Here is a 20,611-nt window from a genome sequence, read left to right on the forward strand (position 1 = left end):
CTTTAATCAATATTTTTGAAACATGTCTGAAGTTGGGTGGGATGGGAAGAGAACTCATTCTGAAACTGGGTTGCTGTGAGTTTTCTGGACTGAGTGGCCATGTTCCAGAAGCATTCCCTCCTAATGTTTCACCCACATCTATGGCAGGCATCTTCAGAGGTTGAGGGGTCAGTTGAAAACTAGGTGTAATGGATTGTCCTACCTTATAGGGTTGATGTAAAGGCCTAGCTTGGAAAAGCTAAGGAGACCGGGGGGGGGGGGGGGGGTGGGGGGGTGGGGGGGGGGTGGAGTGATCAGGGACCCTCATTGCTGGAAGTGCAGTCTGATTGGCTGATGAAATTGGATGGAGTTGCTTAGTGTCTGAAGATGGGTGGAGCCAGAGGGAAAAGTAAGAGTTGATGCAGCCAGAGGCTTGTCAGTTTGAAGTTGAAAGTTTGGTGTTTGAAAAGTTAGTTAGGAGATTTGAAGGGGAAGAGTTTTGGGAACTGTTTGTTAGGAAGATACCTCTTTGGGGGAAAATAGTTAAAACCTTAGGGTAGTGTTTCTCAACCTTCCAAATGCCACGACCCCTTAATCCAGTTCCTCCTGTTGTGGTGACCCCCAACCATAATTTTTTTTCCGTTGATACTTCAGAACTGTAATTTTGCTCCTGTTATGAATGCTCCTAATGTAAATATCGGATATGCAGGATATATTTTAATTCACTGGACCAAATTTGGCACAAATACTCGATACGCCCAAATTTGAATACTAGTGGGGTGGGGTTGGGGGGGGGGTTGATTTTGTCATTTGGAAGTTGCTGGGATTTATAGTTCACCTACAATCAAAGAACATTCTGAACTCCACCAATGATGGAACTGAACCAATCTTGGCCCACAGAACTCCCACGACAAACAGAAAATACTAGAAGGGTTTGGTGGGCACTGACCTTGAGTTTTGGAGTTATAGTTCTACTACATCTAGAGTGCACTGTGGGCTCAAACAAAGATAGATCTGGACCAAACTTGGCACAAATCCTCAATAGACCCAAATGTGAACACTGGTGGAGTTTGAGGAAAATAGACTTTACATTTGGGAGTTGTAGTTGTTGGGATTTATAGTTCACCTACAATCAAAGAACATTCTGAACCCCACCAATGATGGAACTGAACCAATCTTGGCACATAGAACTCCCACGACCAATAGAAAATACTAGAAGGGTTTGGTGGGCACTGACCTTGAGTTTTGGAGTTATAGTTCTACTACATCTAGAGTGCACTGTGGGCTCAAACAAAGATAGATCTGGACCAAACTTGGCACAAATCCTCAATAGACCCAAATGTGAACACTGGCGGAGTTTGAGGAAAATAGACTTTACATTTGGGAGTTGTAGTTGTTGGGATTTATAGTTCACCTACAATCAAAGAACATTCTGAACCCCACCAATGATGGAACTGAACCAATCTTGGCACATAGAACTCCCACGACCAATAGAAAATACTAGAAGGATTTGGTGGGCACTGACATTGAGTTTTGGATTTATAGTTCACCTACATCCAGAGAGCACTGTGGGCTCAAACAATGATATATCTGTACCAAACTTGGTACAAATACTCAACATGCCCAAATGTGAACACTGGTGGAGTTTGAGGAAAATAGACTTGACATTTGGGAGTTGTAATTGCTGGGATTTACAGTTCACCTACAATCAAAGAGCATTCTGAACCCCACCAATGATAGAATTAGGCCAAACTTCCCACACAGAACCCCCACGACCAACAGAAAAGGCTGTGTAGAACTTATATATCTAGGCAAGTAGAACTTATATATCTGTGGGAAGTCCAGGGTGGGAGAAAGAACTCTTGTCTGTTGGAGGCAAGTGTGAATGTTGCAATTGGCCACCTTGATTAGCATTGAATGACCTTGCAGCTTCAAAGCTTGGCTCCTTTCTGCCTGGGGGAATCATTTGTTGGGAGGTGTTAGCTGGCCCCGATTGTTTCCTATCTAGAATTCCCCTGTTTTCTGAGTGTTGTTCTTTATTTACTGTCCTGATTTTAGAGTTTTTAATACTGGTAGCCAGATTTTGTTCATTTTCATGGTCTCCTCCTTTCTGTTGAAATTGTTCACATGCTTGTGGATTTCAGTGGCTTCTTTGTGTAGTCTGACATGGAGGTTGTTTAGAGTGGTCCAGCATTTCTCTGTTCTCAGATAATACTGTGAGGTAAAATTCCTTGTCCCATTATTCCTGCACTAAATGAAAGACTTATAACAATTTCAGTTAAGTCCAATTAAAGTTTGGAGGCAGTTTTCCTCTGAGATCAATATGTACATAAGTGATTAAATGTATAATGCATATTAGTTGTTTTGAAAATAGGTCATGATCAGACAAATAGAGAAAGAGGTTTATAACATAAGCACCAGCTGAAGTAGACCAAGTCTATTTACAAACTTCCTTCTCTACTCTGAGGGCCCTTCCACACAGCCCTATATCCCAGAATATCAAGGCAGAAAATCCCACAATATCTGGTTTGAACTGGGCTATCTGAGTCCACACTCAGGTAATGTGGGATTTTCTGCCTTGATATTCTGGTATATAGGGCTGTGTGGAAGGGCCCTGAGATGAAGGGTTAGAAGGCATGATCATCAAGTTTTCAGACCACACCAAATTAGGAGGGATAGCTAATACCTCAGAAGACAGAAGCAGAATTCAAAACAATCTTAACAGAGTAGAGAGATGGGCCAAAACTAACAAAATGAAGTTCAACAGTGACAAATGCAAGATACTCCACTTAAGAGAAAAAATGAAATGCAAAGATACCGAATGAGGGGTGCCTGGCTCGACAGCAAGGCGTGTGAAAAAAAATCTTTAAATCCTCGTGGACAACAAGTTAAACATGAGCCAACGTCATGCAGCGGGGGAAAAAATCCAGTGGGATTTTGGCCTGCATCAATAGGAGTCTAGTGTCTAGATCCAGACAAGTCAAGCTACCCCCTATTCTATCTTGGGCTGACCACACCTGGAATCACACTGTGTCCAATTCTGGGCACCACAATTGAAGGAAATGTTCACAAGCTGCAATGTGTCCAGAGGAGGGTGACTCAAAGGATCAAGAGTCTGGAGAAGAGTCTGCTGCCCTGGAGACTGGGACGTGGAACAACAGCTTCAAACTACAGGAAAGGAGATTCCACTTGAACATGAGGAAGAAGTTTGTGACCGTGAAAGCTGTTCAGCAGTGGAACTCTCTGCCCTGGAGTGTGGTGGAGGCTCCTTCTTTGGAGCCTTTCAAGCAGAGGCTGGATGGCCATCTGTCAGGGGTGCATGGAATGCAATTTTCCGGCTTCTTAGCAGGGGATTGGACTGGATGGCTCACCAGGTCTCTTCCAACTCTATGGTTCTATGTTATAGGTTTAGCTCCACAACTTGCCAACTTTTCCAAAAATTCCAAACTTCATGTGTGCCAATTTGTTCTCTTTTTTAAAACAAGTTTTAAAATGCTTTTTTTCGGTGTAAGGGATCTCTTTTTCTGTAAAAAAAACTGCAAACCATTCTCATTTTTTCTTGCCAGTTCTTATGCAAGGAAAGCTGAGTCTGAGTCAGCACAAAGAACAGACCCGCCCAGATGTGTTTCAAAGCTGAGAAACGAAAGTGAAGTTTTCATTACAGTTCAGTCAGACACAATGGCAGCTGCAAGCCCCGTCCGGAATCTGTGTGAGGAAACAACTTGTCCAATTTGCCTGGAGTACTTCAAAGATCCAGTGAACATTGACTGTGGGCACATTTTCTGCCAAAAGTGTATCACCCAGTGTTGGAATGGGCCTGACACAGATACATCTTGCCCGCAATGCAGAGAGCCCTGCCAACAAAAGAACATCAGGCCAATTCGACAACTGGCAAGTATTGTTGAAATCATCAAGAATTCTAGTCTTCGGTCACTCAGAGTGGGTGAGATATCGGAGGAAGTGTGCGAACACCACCAAGAGCCTTTGAAACTATTCTGTGAAGATGATCAAATTCTAATCTGTGTGGTATGTGACAAATCCAAAGAACACAGGCAACACAAAGTGATTCCCAAGAAGGAGGCTTTTGAAGAATATAAGGTAAGTAGCAATGGGGAAAGGTGAGGAATAAATTGGCCTGTTGCCTTTAAGGGTTATCTGTTGTTTGATTATAGTTAATCTTCTTAAATTGTTACTTCTCTTTTACAAACCTTCCACACAGCCATAAAACCCAGAATATCGAGGCAGAATATCTGCTTTGAACTGGGCTATCTGAGTCCACACAGCCATACATTTCAGTTCAAACCAGAAAATGTGGAGTTTTATTCATCTGTGTGGAAGGGGGGGGGGGGTCTTAGTTCTGTCATGTAGTCCAGTGGTTCCCACTCTTTGGTCCTCCAGGTGTTTTGGACTTTACTCCTACAATTTCTAACAGTTAGTAAAGTGGCTGGGATTTTTGAGAGTAGAAGTCCGAAACACCTGGAGGAGCAAAGGTTGGGAAACATTGATGTAGACCAGGGGTCCTCAAACTTTTTAAACAGAGGGCCAGGTCACAGTTCCTCAAACTGTTGGAGGACCGGATTATAATTTGAAAAAAGCATGAATGAATTCCTATGCACACTGCACATATCTTATTTGTAGTGCAAAAAACACTTAAAACAATACAATAATTAAAATGAAGAACAATTTTAACAAATATAAACTTATTTGTATTTCAATGGAAAGTGTGGCCCTGCTTTTGACTGATGAGATGGGATTGTTGTTGTTGTTGTTGTTGTTGTTGTGTGTTTTCAAGTCGTTTCAGACTTAGGTCTACCCTGAGTGAAGGTCAGGTAAATGACCTTGGAGGGCCGCATCCGGCCCTCGGGCCTTAGTTTGAGGACCCCTGATGTAGACTGTCGTAAGAACATGCCTGCAAGCCAGTGTTGCCATATTGATAATAAATAATTAATACACAGAATTTTATTGCATGGAGTTGGCACCCTACCACACCCTGATAGGGCACCCATTGCTGGTTTGCCTATTCCCTGCAATGACTCTCCAGAATGAGCTTATATTCACCCTGCTGCCCTGGTGGCATGCCTTAGGGTGGGTCAGTGGTTTTATGGTTATTTGAGTTGGCTGTACTTGCTTGCTCTGGGCCCTTCCATATTCCACATATCCCAGAATATCATGGCAGAAAATCCCACAATATCTGCTTTGAACTGGAATATCTGCATCCACACAGTTCAAAGCAGATTGTGTGCGATTTTATTCAGCTGTGTGGAAGGGACTGGATATATTTGTGTTCTGCTACTGGAGATCTCTGAGATCTCTTGCGCTCTCTCTGCTTATGCTGCAGTTACGTTTGTTTTATTTTATTTATTTCATTAATTTTGCACATTTGTACGCCATCCTTCTCACTAAGGGCAACTTTAAAACAGGCAACCATTAGATGCTAAACAATACATTAAAACAGACAATTACAATTTAAAAAGCTAATAAAAACTGTTGTAATAAACATTCAATTTAAAAGAGTTCCACCACTTCACAATCATAGTCCAAGGTCAGTCCATTGCCGATCGCATAAAATCTCTTTCTTCCCAATTGCTACATCTACTGTTCAAATGCTTGATCCCATAGCCAGGTTTTAATTTTTTATGAAAGGCCAGGACGGAGGGAGCAGACCTGATTTTGTTGGGGAAGGAGTTCCACAGCTGAGGAGTCACCACTGAGAAGGCCTTGTCAGTCCGCTTGCAAAGGTGGTGGGATTGAGAGCAGGGCTTCCCTGGATGATCTTAACGTCCTTGATGGTTTGTGGAGGGAGATACGTTCGGACAGGAAAACTGGGCTTTTTATTTTATTTTATGCTTTTCTACTAATGAGCTGAATGCAGAATGCACAAATTTGGCACAAATACCCGATACGCTCAAATTTGAATACTGGTGGGGTTGGGGGGGGGGGGGGGGATTTATTTTGTTATTTGGGAATTGTAGTTGCTAGGATTTATAATTAACCCACAATCAAAGAGCAGTCTGAACTTCATCAACGATGGAATTGAACCAAACTCGGCACACAGAACTCCCATGACCGACACAAAATACTGGAAGGGTTTAGTGGGCATTGACCTTGAGTTTTGGAGTTTTAGTTCACCTATATCCAGAGAGCACTGTGGACTTAAACAGTGAGAGATCTGGATCAAACTTGTCATGAATACTCAATATGCCCAAATGTGAACACAGTTGGAGTTTGGGGAAAATAGACTTTGACATTTGGGAATTATAATTGCTGAGATTTATAGTTCACCTACAATCAAAGAGCATTCTGAACCCCACCAATGATGGAATTGGGCCAAATTTCCCACACAGAACACTCATACCTTGAAGGGATTTGCTGGTGCGAGCCTCCCTCCAGCCTCACATGCTCTCCCTCGCCTGCACATGCGCGCCACCCTGCCATGTGCCAAGCATGCCTGCTCTCCCCTCACCTCTTGGAGTCTCAGAAACAGCCCTCCCCTTGGTTGAGGGGTCAGCCAATCACAGTAGAGGAGGGCTTTTGGTGGGAGGATTCGCCATCTGTTTCCAAAAAGGAAGAGAAAGAAATACAGAGAGATCTTCAGCTTTCTCTGCCAAAAAGGTTCCTAAGAACACCAGAAATATATATTTTCTGATGGTCTTTGGTGACCCCACTGAAACCCCCTCGGGACCCCCCAGCTTGAGAAACACTGGTCTATACAGTAGAATGAATGGAGTTTGACATCACTTGAACTGCTACATGTCCCAGTGCTGCAGTGGGATTTGTTTTATTGGCCGAGAAGGCTAAAGCCTTGTAAAACAACAACTCCTATGATTTGATAGTATTTTACCATGGCAGTTACAGTGTTTCCTCACTTACTGTGGGTGTTACGTTCCAGGACCACCCACGAAAAATGAAAATCTGCGAAGTAGGAATGCTATATATGTATATAGCATTCTGAGGGTGAGGCAGAAGCAGAAGCAAGGAGAGATTTAAGGGCACCACACCCCCCCCCCCTTTTTTTTTTTTTGCTAGCTATCTCTGCTTTGCAATCTCTCTTGGTTGGCTGCCTCTCTCCTGAGGGAGAGGGTGAAACCCCTTTCCACACTCCATCATTGCCAGGAGGCAGGATTAGAATGCCGCTTTGGGCAATGGCAACCATTCCTAGAGATAACAGGTTAAGAAAACATCAAATCTGCCAAAGTAAACCTGCAAATGTGGAGGGCTAACAGTATTTCCTTAAGATTTCCCCACCCATTGGAGCAAAGCAATAACTTAAAGGGGTTACAAAAGCATCTGCACGTGAACTCATTATGATTAGAAATGGTTTAAATGGTATAGACCAGAAGGCTGCATGAAGAGTGCAAGTGCTCCCTCCTTCTTATGCCACCCCATCAAAAAGTCTTCTTGATCCCTATCTTGTTGGGACTTTCAGGAGACCCTGTCATCATTGCACATGCTCAGAATTAATTGAAATGTCTTCATTTTTTCCCTCCAGAATAAAATTTGGGCTCATTTGAACATTCTGAAGAAAGAGAGAGAAGACATTTTGACTCATAAACAGGGTGTAAAGACCGAAATGCAGAATGTGTTGGTAGGTATAAATCAATAACACATTACTTAAGCTAAACAATATATTACCTCTGCAAGGTAGAGTTGTAACCATTACTCTAGACCAGAAAAAGTGATGGAGTACAGGTACTCCATATAGATAAGGCAATCTCAAGAACATCACAGAGATAAGATATTTCACTTGTTTGCTCAGCTTTTCAAATACAAGCTGAGCATCCCTTTTCCAGAATTTTCAAATCCAAAATACTCTGAAATTGTCTACATTGGTAAAGGTTTCCCCTGACATTTAGTCTAATCATATCCGACTCTGGGAAGGTGGTGCTCATCTCTATTTCTAAGTCGAAGAGCTGTTGTCTGTACAGCCATTGTCTGTAGATGCCTACTGAGTCATGTGGGTGGCATGATTGCATGGAAAGCTGTTACTGTCCTGCTGAAGTAGTACCTATTGATCTACTCACATTTGTGGGGTTTTGAACTGCTGGGTTGGCAGAAGGTGTGGCTAACAGCAGTAGCTCACCCCACTCCCTGGATGAGAACTGCCAATCATTTGGTCTGCTTGTTCAGCAGCTCAGTGGTTTAATCCACTGTTCCATGGACAAAATAATGTTTATAAAGCTAATTTCAGGCGTGTAAGATATATAAAAGGTAAAGGTTTTCCCCTGACATTGAGTCCAGTCGTGAAACCAGACGTGACACTTCTTGTGTAAAAAGATAATGGTTTTCCCCTGACATTAAGTCCAGTCATATCCGACTCTGGGGGTTGGCGCTCATCTCCATTTCTAAGCCATAGAGCCGGTGTTGTCCGTAGACACCTCCAAGGTCACGTGAAACCTGAAATTGTCTACATGGGAAACTGAGATAATGACACCCAGGCCCGTAGCCAGGATTTCGTTTCGGGGGGGGGGGGGGCTGAATATTTTTCAGGGGGGGTTTCGGGGGGGGGCTGAGTTTCGGGTGGGGCTGAGTTTGAGTGAAAGAGGGTCTAGCCTAGCAAACCTTTTGTATCATTACCCCAATACCCCCATCCATATGGGATATATTGAGTATGGTGATCAGATCATGATATGAATAAACATAACAGTTTAAATAATGCACCAATAAGGCCTTTTCGCGAACCACCATGAAAATTTCGCGGGGGGCTTCAGCCCCCCGAGCCCCCCGAGCCCCCCCCCCCCCGGCTACATGCCTCATGACACCATTATTTTCTGATGGTTGAGTGCACATAAGCTTTGTTCCATAAAATTATCAAAACATATTTATAAAGCCAACTTCAGGCTATGTGTGTAAGATATAGATAAAACATAAATGTAATTAGACATGGTGCCCTTCTCCAAGATATCTCATGATGTATGCATAACCCAATAAAGATATTCCAAAATCTGGGGGGAGGGGGGGAATCATAATATGAAACACTTCTGCTCCCAATAATTTTGGATAAGTGACGCTTAGTATAGGCTTGTAAAAGTATTAACATTTTGTAAGTATTCAAACCCATATTTGGTTTGAAAGTTAAAAGCAGCAACCAGCTTTAGTGTTGGGATGGTGAAGTCGCACAGTTTTGTAATTTGAACTTTAAGGCATTGCACCCTATTCAGACATCCACAGCACAGTAGCACAGTCTTTGGTTTATATAGAGAATTGTGTTTTTAAGATTTATATGTGATTTTTTTTTTACAAATGTTTGCTACCTTTGATCCCATTTTTGTGAGGGAAGCAGGATAATAATATCAATTACCATGATGATGACAATATAGTCACCTCTCCTCTCTCTCCCCCATTTGTGCATTTATTTTTTCAGATTTGCTTATTCATGAATTTATGTAATTAATATGTCCTCCAATATGATTGTAGGTTATCCAGGGTTGTTTTTGTTTTGTTTTGTTGCAGTGATTATATGTTCCCCACTCTATGCTCATAAGTGTGAATATGTAGAGCAGTGGTTTTCAACCTCTGAGTCCCCAGGTATTTTGGCCTACAACTCCCAGAAATCCCAGTCAGTTTACCAGCTGTTAGGATTTCTGGAAGTTGAAGGCTAAAACATCTGGGGACCCACAGGTTGAAAACCACTGGTGTAGAGTGAAACTCCTGAGGCTGGCCTTTCTATTTTCTTTTTCACTATAGGAAAAAATGGAAATAGTGAGAACAAAAATAGTGACTGAATTTAAGCAACTGCGTGAATTCCTAGATGAAAAAGAACAGGACTTACTGACTCAATTGCAAAATCTGGATAAAGAGATTCAAAACATCAGTAATAAAGAGACTGCCACACTTTCTGAAGAAATATCCTCTCTTGAGACAGATATCAAGAAGATGGAAGAAAAACACAAACAGCCAGAAAACGAATTGTTGCAGGTAAGCCTTTAATCGAAAATAAATTAGGTTGTCCCTGGATCTTCAGGCTTGCAAATTAACCACATGTTTATCAGTCACAAAACAAAGCAATGTTAAATGCAAGAGATGTCACTGTGGAAAAGTAAGTGCTATGGTGAACAGGCGACTTTTGCTACTTGAGAAGAGCCCTTGCTTTTGCTAAGCAAATGTACTACTTTGATGCTTCTTCTTGCAATTGTGTCTTCAACTCACCTCCAACTTATGGTTTTTGGAATTCAACCCCACACTGCTCAAGTCTGCAGTCCTCAGTGAGGAATAGTTAGCTTAGAATAGGCTGAGGGTGTCCCTTCCCCCCGACTCCTAAATGACAGTTGGAATGTATCTATTTCTTTTCTCCTCTGTTTCTGCTCTCATTCTGAATGGTTGTGTATTTATTTCGAGCATTTCTACCCCACCCTTCTCAACCCCCAAAGGGACTCAGGGCGGCTTACAACAGGCACAATTCGATGCCAACAATTCACATAATAAAATATATAACAACAACAATTATAAATAGTTAAAACCATCAAATTAATACAATAACAACTAATAAAAAGCCAATCAAGTGGTCAGCGTTCGCCAAGTTCAAAAACAGTAAGTCCATTCAGCATTATCATAATCCTTTCCAAACTCTAGTCGTCATTGTCCTTTGTCTGTCTGCCAGATTACCCAAAGGCCTGGTCCCATATCCATGTTTTTAATTTCCTTCTGAAGGAGAGGAGGGATGCCAATGACCTAATTTCCTCAGGGAGTGAATTCCACAGGCGAGGGGCCACCACCGAGAAGGCCCTGTCCCTCATCCCCACCAACTTCACTTGTGGTAAAGGTGGGGCCGAGACGAGGGACAGGATACCTTTTTCTATTGCAAGCCTTTTACTTTTGACTTCTGCTTTTCCAACTTTGAATGTGCTGTGTGCTTTGTGATTTCTCTCTGCATGTGTGTCAGAGAAATGTAGTGAATAGTGTTTTTCCCTCTCTTGAAACTTTAGAAGAGATGGGTTATAGAGTAGCTCAGACCTAGTTCTTTGATGATTAAGAATGCAGTTTTTTATTTTCGTAAGTAAAGATCGTTGTGATTGTTAAGATTGGACTCTGTATGTTTGCCTCCTAAGCTCTAAATTCTTTACAGCCACATCCAACTATGAGCCAATTGCTCAACTATTTAATATCCTGTTTATGATTTATGATTGGCAAGGAATGTTTGCCACTTTGTTCTTTTGGCTGTAAACTGCCCTGAGACCCTTTGGGGAGATAGGGCAGTATATTATTATTATTATTATTATTATTATTATTATTGTTATTGTTTTTGCTATTGTTATTGTTATTGTTATTGTTATTGTTATTATGGATGCTCTGCTGTTTTCAGGTAGTTTTCCCTAACAGAAAATCCTAACAATTGTGACTTTAAGACAAACCTATTCTAGAGTTTTATTGGCAAGATTTCTTCAGAAGGAGGCTACTTTTGCCTTCATCATTGACTAAGTTATGATGAAATATACTTTCTGATTTATTCCATCAGAGAATTGTTCATCTATACAAGGATTAAAACTCTTGATTTGTAAACAAACCTTTTTTGCTTCTGTTTTATGTTACTTGTATTCCTTATCCAGTTGTGTGGACTAAATTCAATATTATTTTCCTTACTTTTAAAACTCAAAATATCCTGATACAATGAGTAAGAAAAATCAATCTAAAACTACTGTATATGCTGTTGTACAAATCAGCCCCATGTGAGTGGCCATGTTGTCTGACTGTATTCTCATCTTAAGAATGGAAAATAGAATATTGATGGACAACAAAAGAGATGTAAATATGTGCTTAAAACTAACCTTGAAAAAAGTGGTAGAGACACCCAAGAATTGGGAAACCTGGCACTCGAGTGTCAGCTGCTACTTTGAAGAATCACGAATACAGAGCAAAAGAGAGAACCGTGCCAAGTGGAAGGCACTTCAATCAAACATTCCATCTGGAAATGTATGTCCTCAATATTAAAGACCATGTAAAGTCACAATTATTTAAGGATCTACCTCCAAGACTCTGCCTCTGGAAGACAATCATTCTCTGCCCATAATGGAAAGTTGAGAACAGGTTTTGGGGCCAGAACTCTGGATTTTTTATATGACCCATGTAAAAGCTCAGTCTTTGGAGAGGGGAAGACGTCAGTGCTGTCTCAAGGGACCAGCCATCATGGCCACCACTGCAATTTTCAAAAAGGAAATAGGAATTCAAAAAGATCAGAAGTGGTTGTGAGAGGGAGTCATTGCATCTTTCCCAAGATGGTGTAAGCTCTTGCCTTTTGCTATTCTACTTAGAGACGGAGAATGTTCCTTTAATATATATATATATATATATATATATATATATATATATTGAAGTGCTATATATTGTTGTTTTATACTATGATAATTGTTTAATTATGGTTTTTATGGTTTTTATATGTCATGTGTATTCTTTGCAGGCATCGAATTGTACCTTTATGTAAGCTGCCCTGAGTCCCCCTTGAAGGGGTTGAGAAGGGTGGGGTATAAGTACCCGAAATAAATAAATAAATACATTTTGAGGTACAATACTTACATTGATTTGTAGATCAGTCAACCCAGATTGACGGTGCCTCATGCTACAGAGGTGGGGCAGTTCAATACAAGGGAGGGGTTACTAAACTAGTAAGTTTCTGCTATCATGGACATGGGATAGTGGCGTCATGTGATAAAGGCTTAAGTCAGAATTCAATTCACTCAACCCTTGCTCAGAGATTCTCCTGCTTTAATATTAACTGGCTGTACCCGCCACGCGTTGCTGTGGCCAACCTTCCCCCTATCTCCCCTTCTTTCCCTCCTTCCTTCACTCCCTGTTTCCTTCCTTCCTTCCTTCCCGTCTTTCCTTCTCTCCTTCCTTCCTTCTCTATCGCTTTCCTTCCTTGCCCCTTTTTCTTTCTCTTCTGCTGTCTCTCTTTTCTTCCTTCTCTCTTTCCTCCTTTCTTTCTCTCCCTCTTTCTCTACATCTTATCCCCTTCCTTCGCTCCCTCTTTCCTTCCTTCTTCCTTCTTCTCTTCTGCAGTCTCTCTTTTCTTCCTTCTCTCTTTCCATCTTTCCTTCCCTCCCTCTTTCTCTACATCTTCCCCCTTCCTTCCTTCCTTCTTTCCCTTTTTTCTTTCCTTCTCTTCTTCCTTCTCTAACTTTCCTTCCTCCCCCCTTTTTCTTTCCCTTCCTCTTTCTCTCCTTTCTTCCTTTTCTACCTCATTCTTTCCTTCCTTCTTTCTTTCCCTCCCTCTTTCTCTCCTTTCTTCCTTGACAGATTAGAAGGGGGCGTGGCTTGGAGGTAACGTGAGGGGTAAGAGGTAGGAGGGGAGGGTGGATGGGTTTAGAAGGGGTGCCGCGGCGGGGGGGGGTGAGGGCGTGTGCGCGCGCGTGTGTGTGCCGCGGCGGGGGTGAGGGGGGCGCGCACGTGTGTGTGCCGCGCGGGGGGGGGGGGGGTGAGGGGGCGTGTGCGTGCGCGTGTGTGTGCCGCGCCGAGGGGGTGAGGGGGCGCGCGCGCGTGCATGTGTGTGCCGGGGGGTGAGGGGGCGCGTGCGCGTGTGTGTGCCGCGCGGGGGGGGTGAGGGGGCACGCGCGCGCATATGTGTGCCGCCCGGGGGAGTGAGGGGGGCGCGCGCGTGCGGGTGTGTGTGTGTGTGCCGCGCCGGGGGAGTGAGGGGGCGCACACGTGTGCGTGTGTCTGTGTGTGTGTGCGTGCTCTGCCGGGGGGGAGGGTGAGGGGCCATATGTGCGCGCGCGTCAGGGAGTTTGCGCCAGTGCGCACGCTCAGTTGTTTTCCGTTTTTTTGTGGTTGTTGTTGTGTGGTTTTGATTTCTGAGTGGATTAGTTTGTACCTAGTGGGTTGTCCTTGGGGCATGGCAATTTTGGTAGAGTTTTGTGGAGGGGTTTTAGAGTTTTGCTTCCCCGTTGGACGCCAGTAGGAAATTTATATATATATATAAGATTGATATTTTGTATATTCACTGGGGTTGGATAGGTTTGTTCGGAAAAGCCTGAAAGTCGAGGGGGGGGGGGAACTTATGAATTTGAACATCCAACTCAGTTTTGAACCATCCGGGGGGGGGGGGATCCGAATTTGAACCACGTGCCTTTTTTGGGGGGAAATATTGTATAATGTTCTCCCATGGTTATTTTAATTTTCACAACCATTAAGCAACTTTGCTAAAACCTAAAAACCTTTACAATCTCATGCTTTCCACCAGTGATGCAAGGAGGGATGAGGTGGCTGTGGCTAATCACAGCCATCTTTAATTGTAGTAGGTGAAGGCCAGGCCCCCAGTCGTAGAGATTTCAAAAGGCCCTGCTGTTAAACTACATTTGCCAAACTGTTTGGCTGCTCAATAACCAAAATAGCTGAAGGACCCAAAATTGCTGTGTGTAGCAATCTTTGTCTAAATATAAAATAAACTGATTGAATCTACAAAGGTGTCTAAAGAAGGCAGCCAAGCAATAAGCAACTTTTGCAAAGCCAAGAGAACATAAACTGCTTAAAAACCAATTATTTCACTTTGGCCTGATTGCCATGAACAAGGCACTGGAGTAGCCAGCCACAGCCAGCCAGCCCTTTACGACAGTAAGTAATGATAAAATAAAATGATTGATTGCATCTGCAAATAGGAATAAACCGATGGATGTGTCTTGAGAGTCCCCTCCAACTCAGTGGAGGAAGCAAATGGATGTCAGGAGAGTTTGGATGGTGCCTTTCTGCCCAGAAGAAGGGAGATCAGTCTAGATGTCCCTTGATGGGGTCTGTACTATGATTTCTGTTCTCCACCAATTTAACACAGTTTGTGCCACACAAACAAAGTTTCTGGAGTAGAACAACTACTTTCAAAGTAAAGACCACCCAATGAAACAGGGAATAACACTTTCAAACCAGAAACAGATTTTCTTTATTATTAAATAAAGTTTTTTATAAAAACTTTGAAAATTTGCCAAAAATCCAAGTAAAAGATTATGACATTTGGTGAATTAACCGTGGTCCATGTGTTCTACCACTGTAGCAAGTTTCATCAGGATTGGTCTAAAAATGAGGGAGGGAGAATCCCCTGAAGTTTCCCCAGTGCCAGTGCTGTTTTTTTCCCCCCCTACTGTGCATGTGTGTCCGCATTAACAAATCAATTTGGAAGTTTCAGAAAGTTCTGATATTTTTTTAAATTGCAAGTGACTTTAGAATTGAAACACCAGTGCCCCCTACACCCAAAACAAGCTTTGAAGCTTTTTTTTTTTTTTTTTGGTTCAACCAAGCCTAGTATTCACTTGTGATCAGAAGGGGATTTGGAAATGCAAGAAGAAGCACATGAATTTTGGATTCACTACTGGTCAAAATTATAGTGACTCTTTAATGGTGAGGCATAGCCACTTTACAAGTGCTTGAGTTCTTGTTTACAGGGAAATATTAATAATATGGGAAATATTACAATATTTTCCTTTAGTAGTCTTTGGGTCATCTGGTGCATGTTATTGAAGTTCTCTTTCTTTATTTTCTAGGACATCAAAGGATCCTTGGAAAGGTATGTAGGGTTTTTTTTAATGCTGGAGATTGGGAATATCCTGCTTCTCCTTGGTTGAACATAGAATCTTTAGGCACATTTCAAAGGTATGATTTTGTGATCTCATCAAAAATCTGAATTATAGCTATTCAGTGTGAAGCATAATACTTGTAGTTTATTTTGAGAAGAACAATTCTTTGCACTGTTCTGTACTACTGGCCACTTCCAAACTAGTGGAAAATGGCAAGAATTTCCACAACTGGGCTCCTTGTTTACTGCAGCTTGGTGCTCTATCTACATCCACTTGCAGCTTTACCAGTTTTTAAAATCTCTGTTAAAACATTTTGCGTGTTTGTGAAGGAAGCTCTAAGACACGCTAAGCAACTTGGCTGATCAATACACAGACCTCTTTCCTCACAACTGACTCTAGCTCTGTATGGCTTTGCCCCCCCCCCCTTTTCAAAAAAAGACAATAATTGAACATCCAGTCATGTAAACTGCAATGAAAAAACCCAAGGAGCAGTAATGGCTCAAGTAGTGAGTCCCACTGGGTGTTTTTCATTCTGATATGTCTCAAAATTAGAGGACATATCATTCACAAGCAGAATAAAATCGTGCTGCTGGTGTTAAAATTTACAACAGAAAGTTTTGCAATTTCAAAGCAATTTTCTGTTACTTTGAAGGTCTCAAGAACTACAGATAGAAATACTGTTGCCATCAGAAACATTTACTCTGTTTGAAAGATTCTACTGTTTCTTCTTTCTCTTTTACACAAAGAATCATTAATTATTTTCTGATTGGCTATACTCCCTAAACATTCATTTAGTTACTGGATACAAATTCATGGCAGCTGTTTTGTAGTGGTGTATCAGAAATCCAGATATGCCCATGGGATTGTTGAGTGATTTCAGCTGTACAAGAACCGTGGATTCAGAAGCCAGGTGTGTCAAGCTCCCCAAAGGACTGAACAAGGCACAGATGATGATGATGACGATTTAATCTCTTACCTGCATATTTTTATTATTATTTAATTCCTTACCCGCATCTCCTTGTGGCTGGAGATGGGTTGCAACATAGCTAAAAACACATAATCATCTTAAACATTTTATAAAATACATGTTAAAATACACAGGACAAAAATTAAAATACAAAGCACAAGCTTAATTTCTGATTAAAACAGACTGGGCAGGCCTGCCAAAAGTGACAAGTCTTCAGATGTGATTTAAATTCTGACTGCTCATTTTGATGGGATGAAGGCAAAGAACAGGGCATTTATTCCCCTTGGCCTAAGTGGATATAGAGTCTGTCCTCCAAAAACTGATATAGCTCAGTGCAAACTTACCAAAATATTTATAGCACTTTGAAAGCAATTTGAAATAAAGGACTTTGCTGCCCTTGTTTCTGATTTGTAGATTGTGACCAGCTAGGATCCACTCCCTGATAGGTGTAGGAATGCTGTCTATCTTCGCTGTTGATTGGCTTCAGGCATGTTGGGAAAGTTAATAAATTGCTCAGTTTGAAGTTTTGTAGCCATTGCTTGTTCTGTCTCTCATTGATGAAAGAAGGGAAAGAATTATGCTAATCATGGTAGTTTTTTGGTGTCAGAAGCGACTTGAGAAACTGGTGTGAGAGGATTGGCCATCTGCAAGGACATTGCCCAGGGGATGCCCAAATGATTGATGTTTTACCACCTTGTGGGAAGCTTCTCTCATGTCCCCACATGAAAAACCTAGAGCTCGACAGACAAGAGCTTACTCCGCTCCCCAGATTCAAACCGCCAACCTGTCAGTCGACTAGTCCTGCCAACACAAGGGTTTATGCTGGCAAAACAATGGGTGTTTGCCGGCCTGAATGGGTTCCCAGGAGAAGGTCATAGTTGGGCAACTTCTGTGACCTTTGGTTTGGCTCCACTGCTAGATATGTAGAGATATTGTTAGGGGATTGTGCCTGCTGCCTAAAGGGCAATGGGGTTTTCCAATACCCCTCCCCCCTTTGTTTGTGAAAGGATAAAAATAATATTTTGGGGGTTGGCTCAAATTAGGTTTCTGGTCCAAGGGTCGCCTTGAACTTGGCTAACAATACGTTTCTATGGCCATGTGTTTTGAGGTCTCTTTTGGTGTCCTGGGGTTAACAGGGATCCTTCAATAACAGCATTAAAAGTTTGAAATGCCTTTTTCACATTGTTTCAAATTGAAACAAGGGGGCTGATCTCAGTTCATTTCATGTTTGACCTTTGTCTTGCTATATTTTCTATTGGTTATATGTCCTTTTCTGTAGGAAGTTTGATCTTTCAAAACATATACTTTTCCTTTTTGGCATTTTGAAAATATTCTCAGCAATTATTCTTTGAGTTGGCATGGATTCTTGATGAAAAGTTTTCTATGATGTTTTCTTGGCAATAAACTTTCCATCTTGTGGAAGAAAAAATTGGCATGAAAACCAGCAATTGTGATTATTTTATATTAATTTCTGTCCGCATTATCTCAGTCTCAGAGGAAAGCTAAGAAATCCAATCCCTTTCAACAAATATTGTGAAGGACACCCAGGTATAAGGGCTAGGGTTCCCATAAGTCAGAAATGACTTGCGGGCACACCGCAGCAGTCTGTGTATTAAAAATATGTAGTGTACGTGTCCCGTCCCCCCCCCCCGCCCCGTTTTATGAAACGGTGAATTTGCAAATTATTGCTGCTATTTGTAACAGCCAGTTTGGACAATTAATGGATTAACTAATTGTCTTCTCTGCTATGTCTGGCTCTAATATTCCTACTTTTCCCTGAAACTTTCTTGCTGAAACAACTATCTGGAAAAAGATAATGTCTAGTTGCTTCCCCACAGGTGTAAGAAGGAAAAATCTGAGGTGCCCCAAGCTTTATTTCTTCATCAAAGGAACCATATTGAGCATTTTGGTAAAATCCATGATAGTTTGCAAACTGCCATCAATACATTCAAAGGTAAAGAATAATGAATTCTGAACGTCTAAACATGATTTAACACATAACAGTCTGAAACATCAGATATTGCTTCTTGAATCTGTATCCATCAGTACTGATTGTTCCTCTTCATCCTTATCTTCTCCAGCCACTGTGTTTTTACTGAATCCAGAAATTCCAAAAGCACAGCAAGACATACCAATTCGTAGTCATCAATTCCTATTCACCAGGGTTCCACGAAAAAATCAGAAGATTTGTAAGTTGGAAGCCATATTTAAAGCATTTGTGTGGCCCACACCAAATATTTTAGAATCAAAACATGCTTTTTCATTTTAGTTTTGTAAGTCTCAGAAAGCTCCTTCCAAAAGTCAGTGTCTTTCTGCCCCGGAAGAGAGGTTCAGTCTAGATGACCCTTGATGGTGTCTGTAGTTTTATTTTTCTTCCTGGGTTATAAATGGCAGTTCCTAATTTGTTCTGTCATAAAAACATGGTGAAAGTTTATTAAACTGCAAAAACTTTGTCTTTGCGCAAGGGACATTGCTCTATAGCACATTTTGCTTTGTTGAGTCTCCACCAATTTAACAAAGTTTCTGACACAAAAACTAAGTTACTGGAGTAGAACAACTGCTTTCAAAGTAAAGACTACATAATGAAACAGGAAATAACATTTTAAATGTAGAAACAGATTTTCTTTATTATTAAAAATGTTGTTTATAAAACATTGAAAATTCGCTAAAAATCTGTGGATAAGTGAAATTTTCTGAAATTTGGTGGGCTAACAGTGGCAAATGTATTCTACCATTGTAGCAAGTTTCACCCCAATAGCTTTAAAAATGAGGGCGATAGGAGCCCCTGAAGTTTCCCCAATTATAATAATTTAATTATGTGCAAGTACTGTAATAAAATAGTAACAAAGATTTGTTGCTCTTGTTATACAGGATGAGGCTCCTTTTCTAGTTTCAAGAATTGGCAACTAGAAGTTATTCCCACAAAAGAACATTGACAACTCAAAATAATGGATTGAATATAATGAACATGGATGAACCGACTCAACTCTTAGCAAGACATCAATGAATACAAAATAAAAGGCAGACTGGCAGTTGTTAAAAACATACATGAAAAAGGAAAAGAAAACTACAGTCATTTAAACAAGAAAATAACAATTGAACACACATTTAAGGAGACAACTATGAATGGAGAAAGTAGAAACTGAACTTTTCTTTTATTTAGTGACTTCAGAATAGAAGAATATAACAAGCAAAGAAGAAGATCGGAAGTACAGAAGAACTTTTTTCACCTCCCACCCCCCTTTGCTCTCTTTTTTCCCTTCTTCCTTTTCTTTTCTTTTCTTTTCTTTTCTTTTTTTTTTTTTTTTGGCACTGGGGTTTTGTATTAGCCCTTTCTCTCTTTTTCTTTTCTCTTTATCTATTTCCTATGTGATTTTATTTTACTTTTTAAAATCTTCAATAAAATTATTTAAATTAGGCTTGGTTGATCAAGAAAAAAATTGGTTCTAAACCCGTTTCGTATCTAGGGGATTCTGAGAGGATTTACGAAATTTTCAACTTTAAAATTTCGATATTTACGAAATTTCGTAAATATGCGAATTGATTCGTTAATGGCGGACGCGATTGCGCAATATGTGAAAAAAACCTCCAAACGGGACAGGGGGAACTTCTGAAGCTTCCTTCTCCCTCTGTTGTTGACTGTTGGTGATAAAACTAACAACTAACCAAAACCAAACTATATTATATTATATTATTATAATATTATTATATTGTATATTATAATATTATTATATTGTATTATTGTATATTATATTATATTATTATATGTCATATATTACATAATTATAATATTATTGTATATTATATATATATTATATATTATATTATTATTATTATATTATATTATATTATATTTATTATATTATTATATTATTGTCGTGGACCAGATGCCTTAAAGGAGCCACAAAAACACAAAAATAAAGGTCCAAACAAAGTTTAATAACACAACAAAAATAGCTAGAAACACTTAATTCAGCATATCTAACTAGAACTTAAAGTCTGTAGCAAATTGCTGTGCAAAAAGTAACTTTGCAAATAATCCAGATTATACTGGTATATAATCTGGGATTACAGAAACTTCAAGCAAATGGCTTCGAAATCACAGAGGTGAGAAAACACAAGGAAACCAGGTGTAAGCAAACAAGTGTTGTCAAATAACAGTCCCAAGTTGTGT

At 40.7% G+C, this 20,611-nt stretch overlaps 1 protein-coding gene across 2 annotated transcripts; it reads left to right on the forward strand.

Moving 5' to 3' along the window:
• The first annotated feature begins 3,615 nt into the window (after positions 1 to 3,615).
• On the forward strand, positions 3,616 to 19,856 carry LOC137096005 (zinc finger protein RFP-like). Of its 2 annotated transcripts, none has more exons than XM_067463322.1 (7): positions 3,616 to 4,077; positions 7,469 to 7,564; positions 9,664 to 9,894; positions 15,438 to 15,460; positions 18,276 to 18,391; positions 18,519 to 18,557; positions 19,429 to 19,856. In XM_067463322.1, the coding sequence occupies exons 1-7, from the start codon at positions 3,658 to 3,660 to the stop codon at positions 19,581 to 19,583; spliced, it is 1,080 nt and encodes a 359-aa protein (XP_067319423.1). In that variant the 5' UTR covers positions 3,616 to 3,657; the 3' UTR covers positions 19,584 to 19,856. The 2 variants fall into 2 exon arrangements, with proteins under 2 accessions (XP_067319423.1, XP_067319424.1); XM_067463323.1 differs by having other exon boundaries at positions 18,519 to 18,626; positions 19,309 to 19,638.
• The last annotated feature ends 755 nt before the right edge of the window (positions 19,857 to 20,611 follow it).

Source organism: Anolis sagrei, chromosome 2 (assembly GCF_037176765.1).
Source record: "Anolis sagrei isolate rAnoSag1 chromosome 2, rAnoSag1.mat, whole genome shotgun sequence".
Lineage (NCBI taxonomy): Eukaryota > Metazoa > Chordata > Lepidosauria > Squamata > Dactyloidae > Anolis > Anolis sagrei.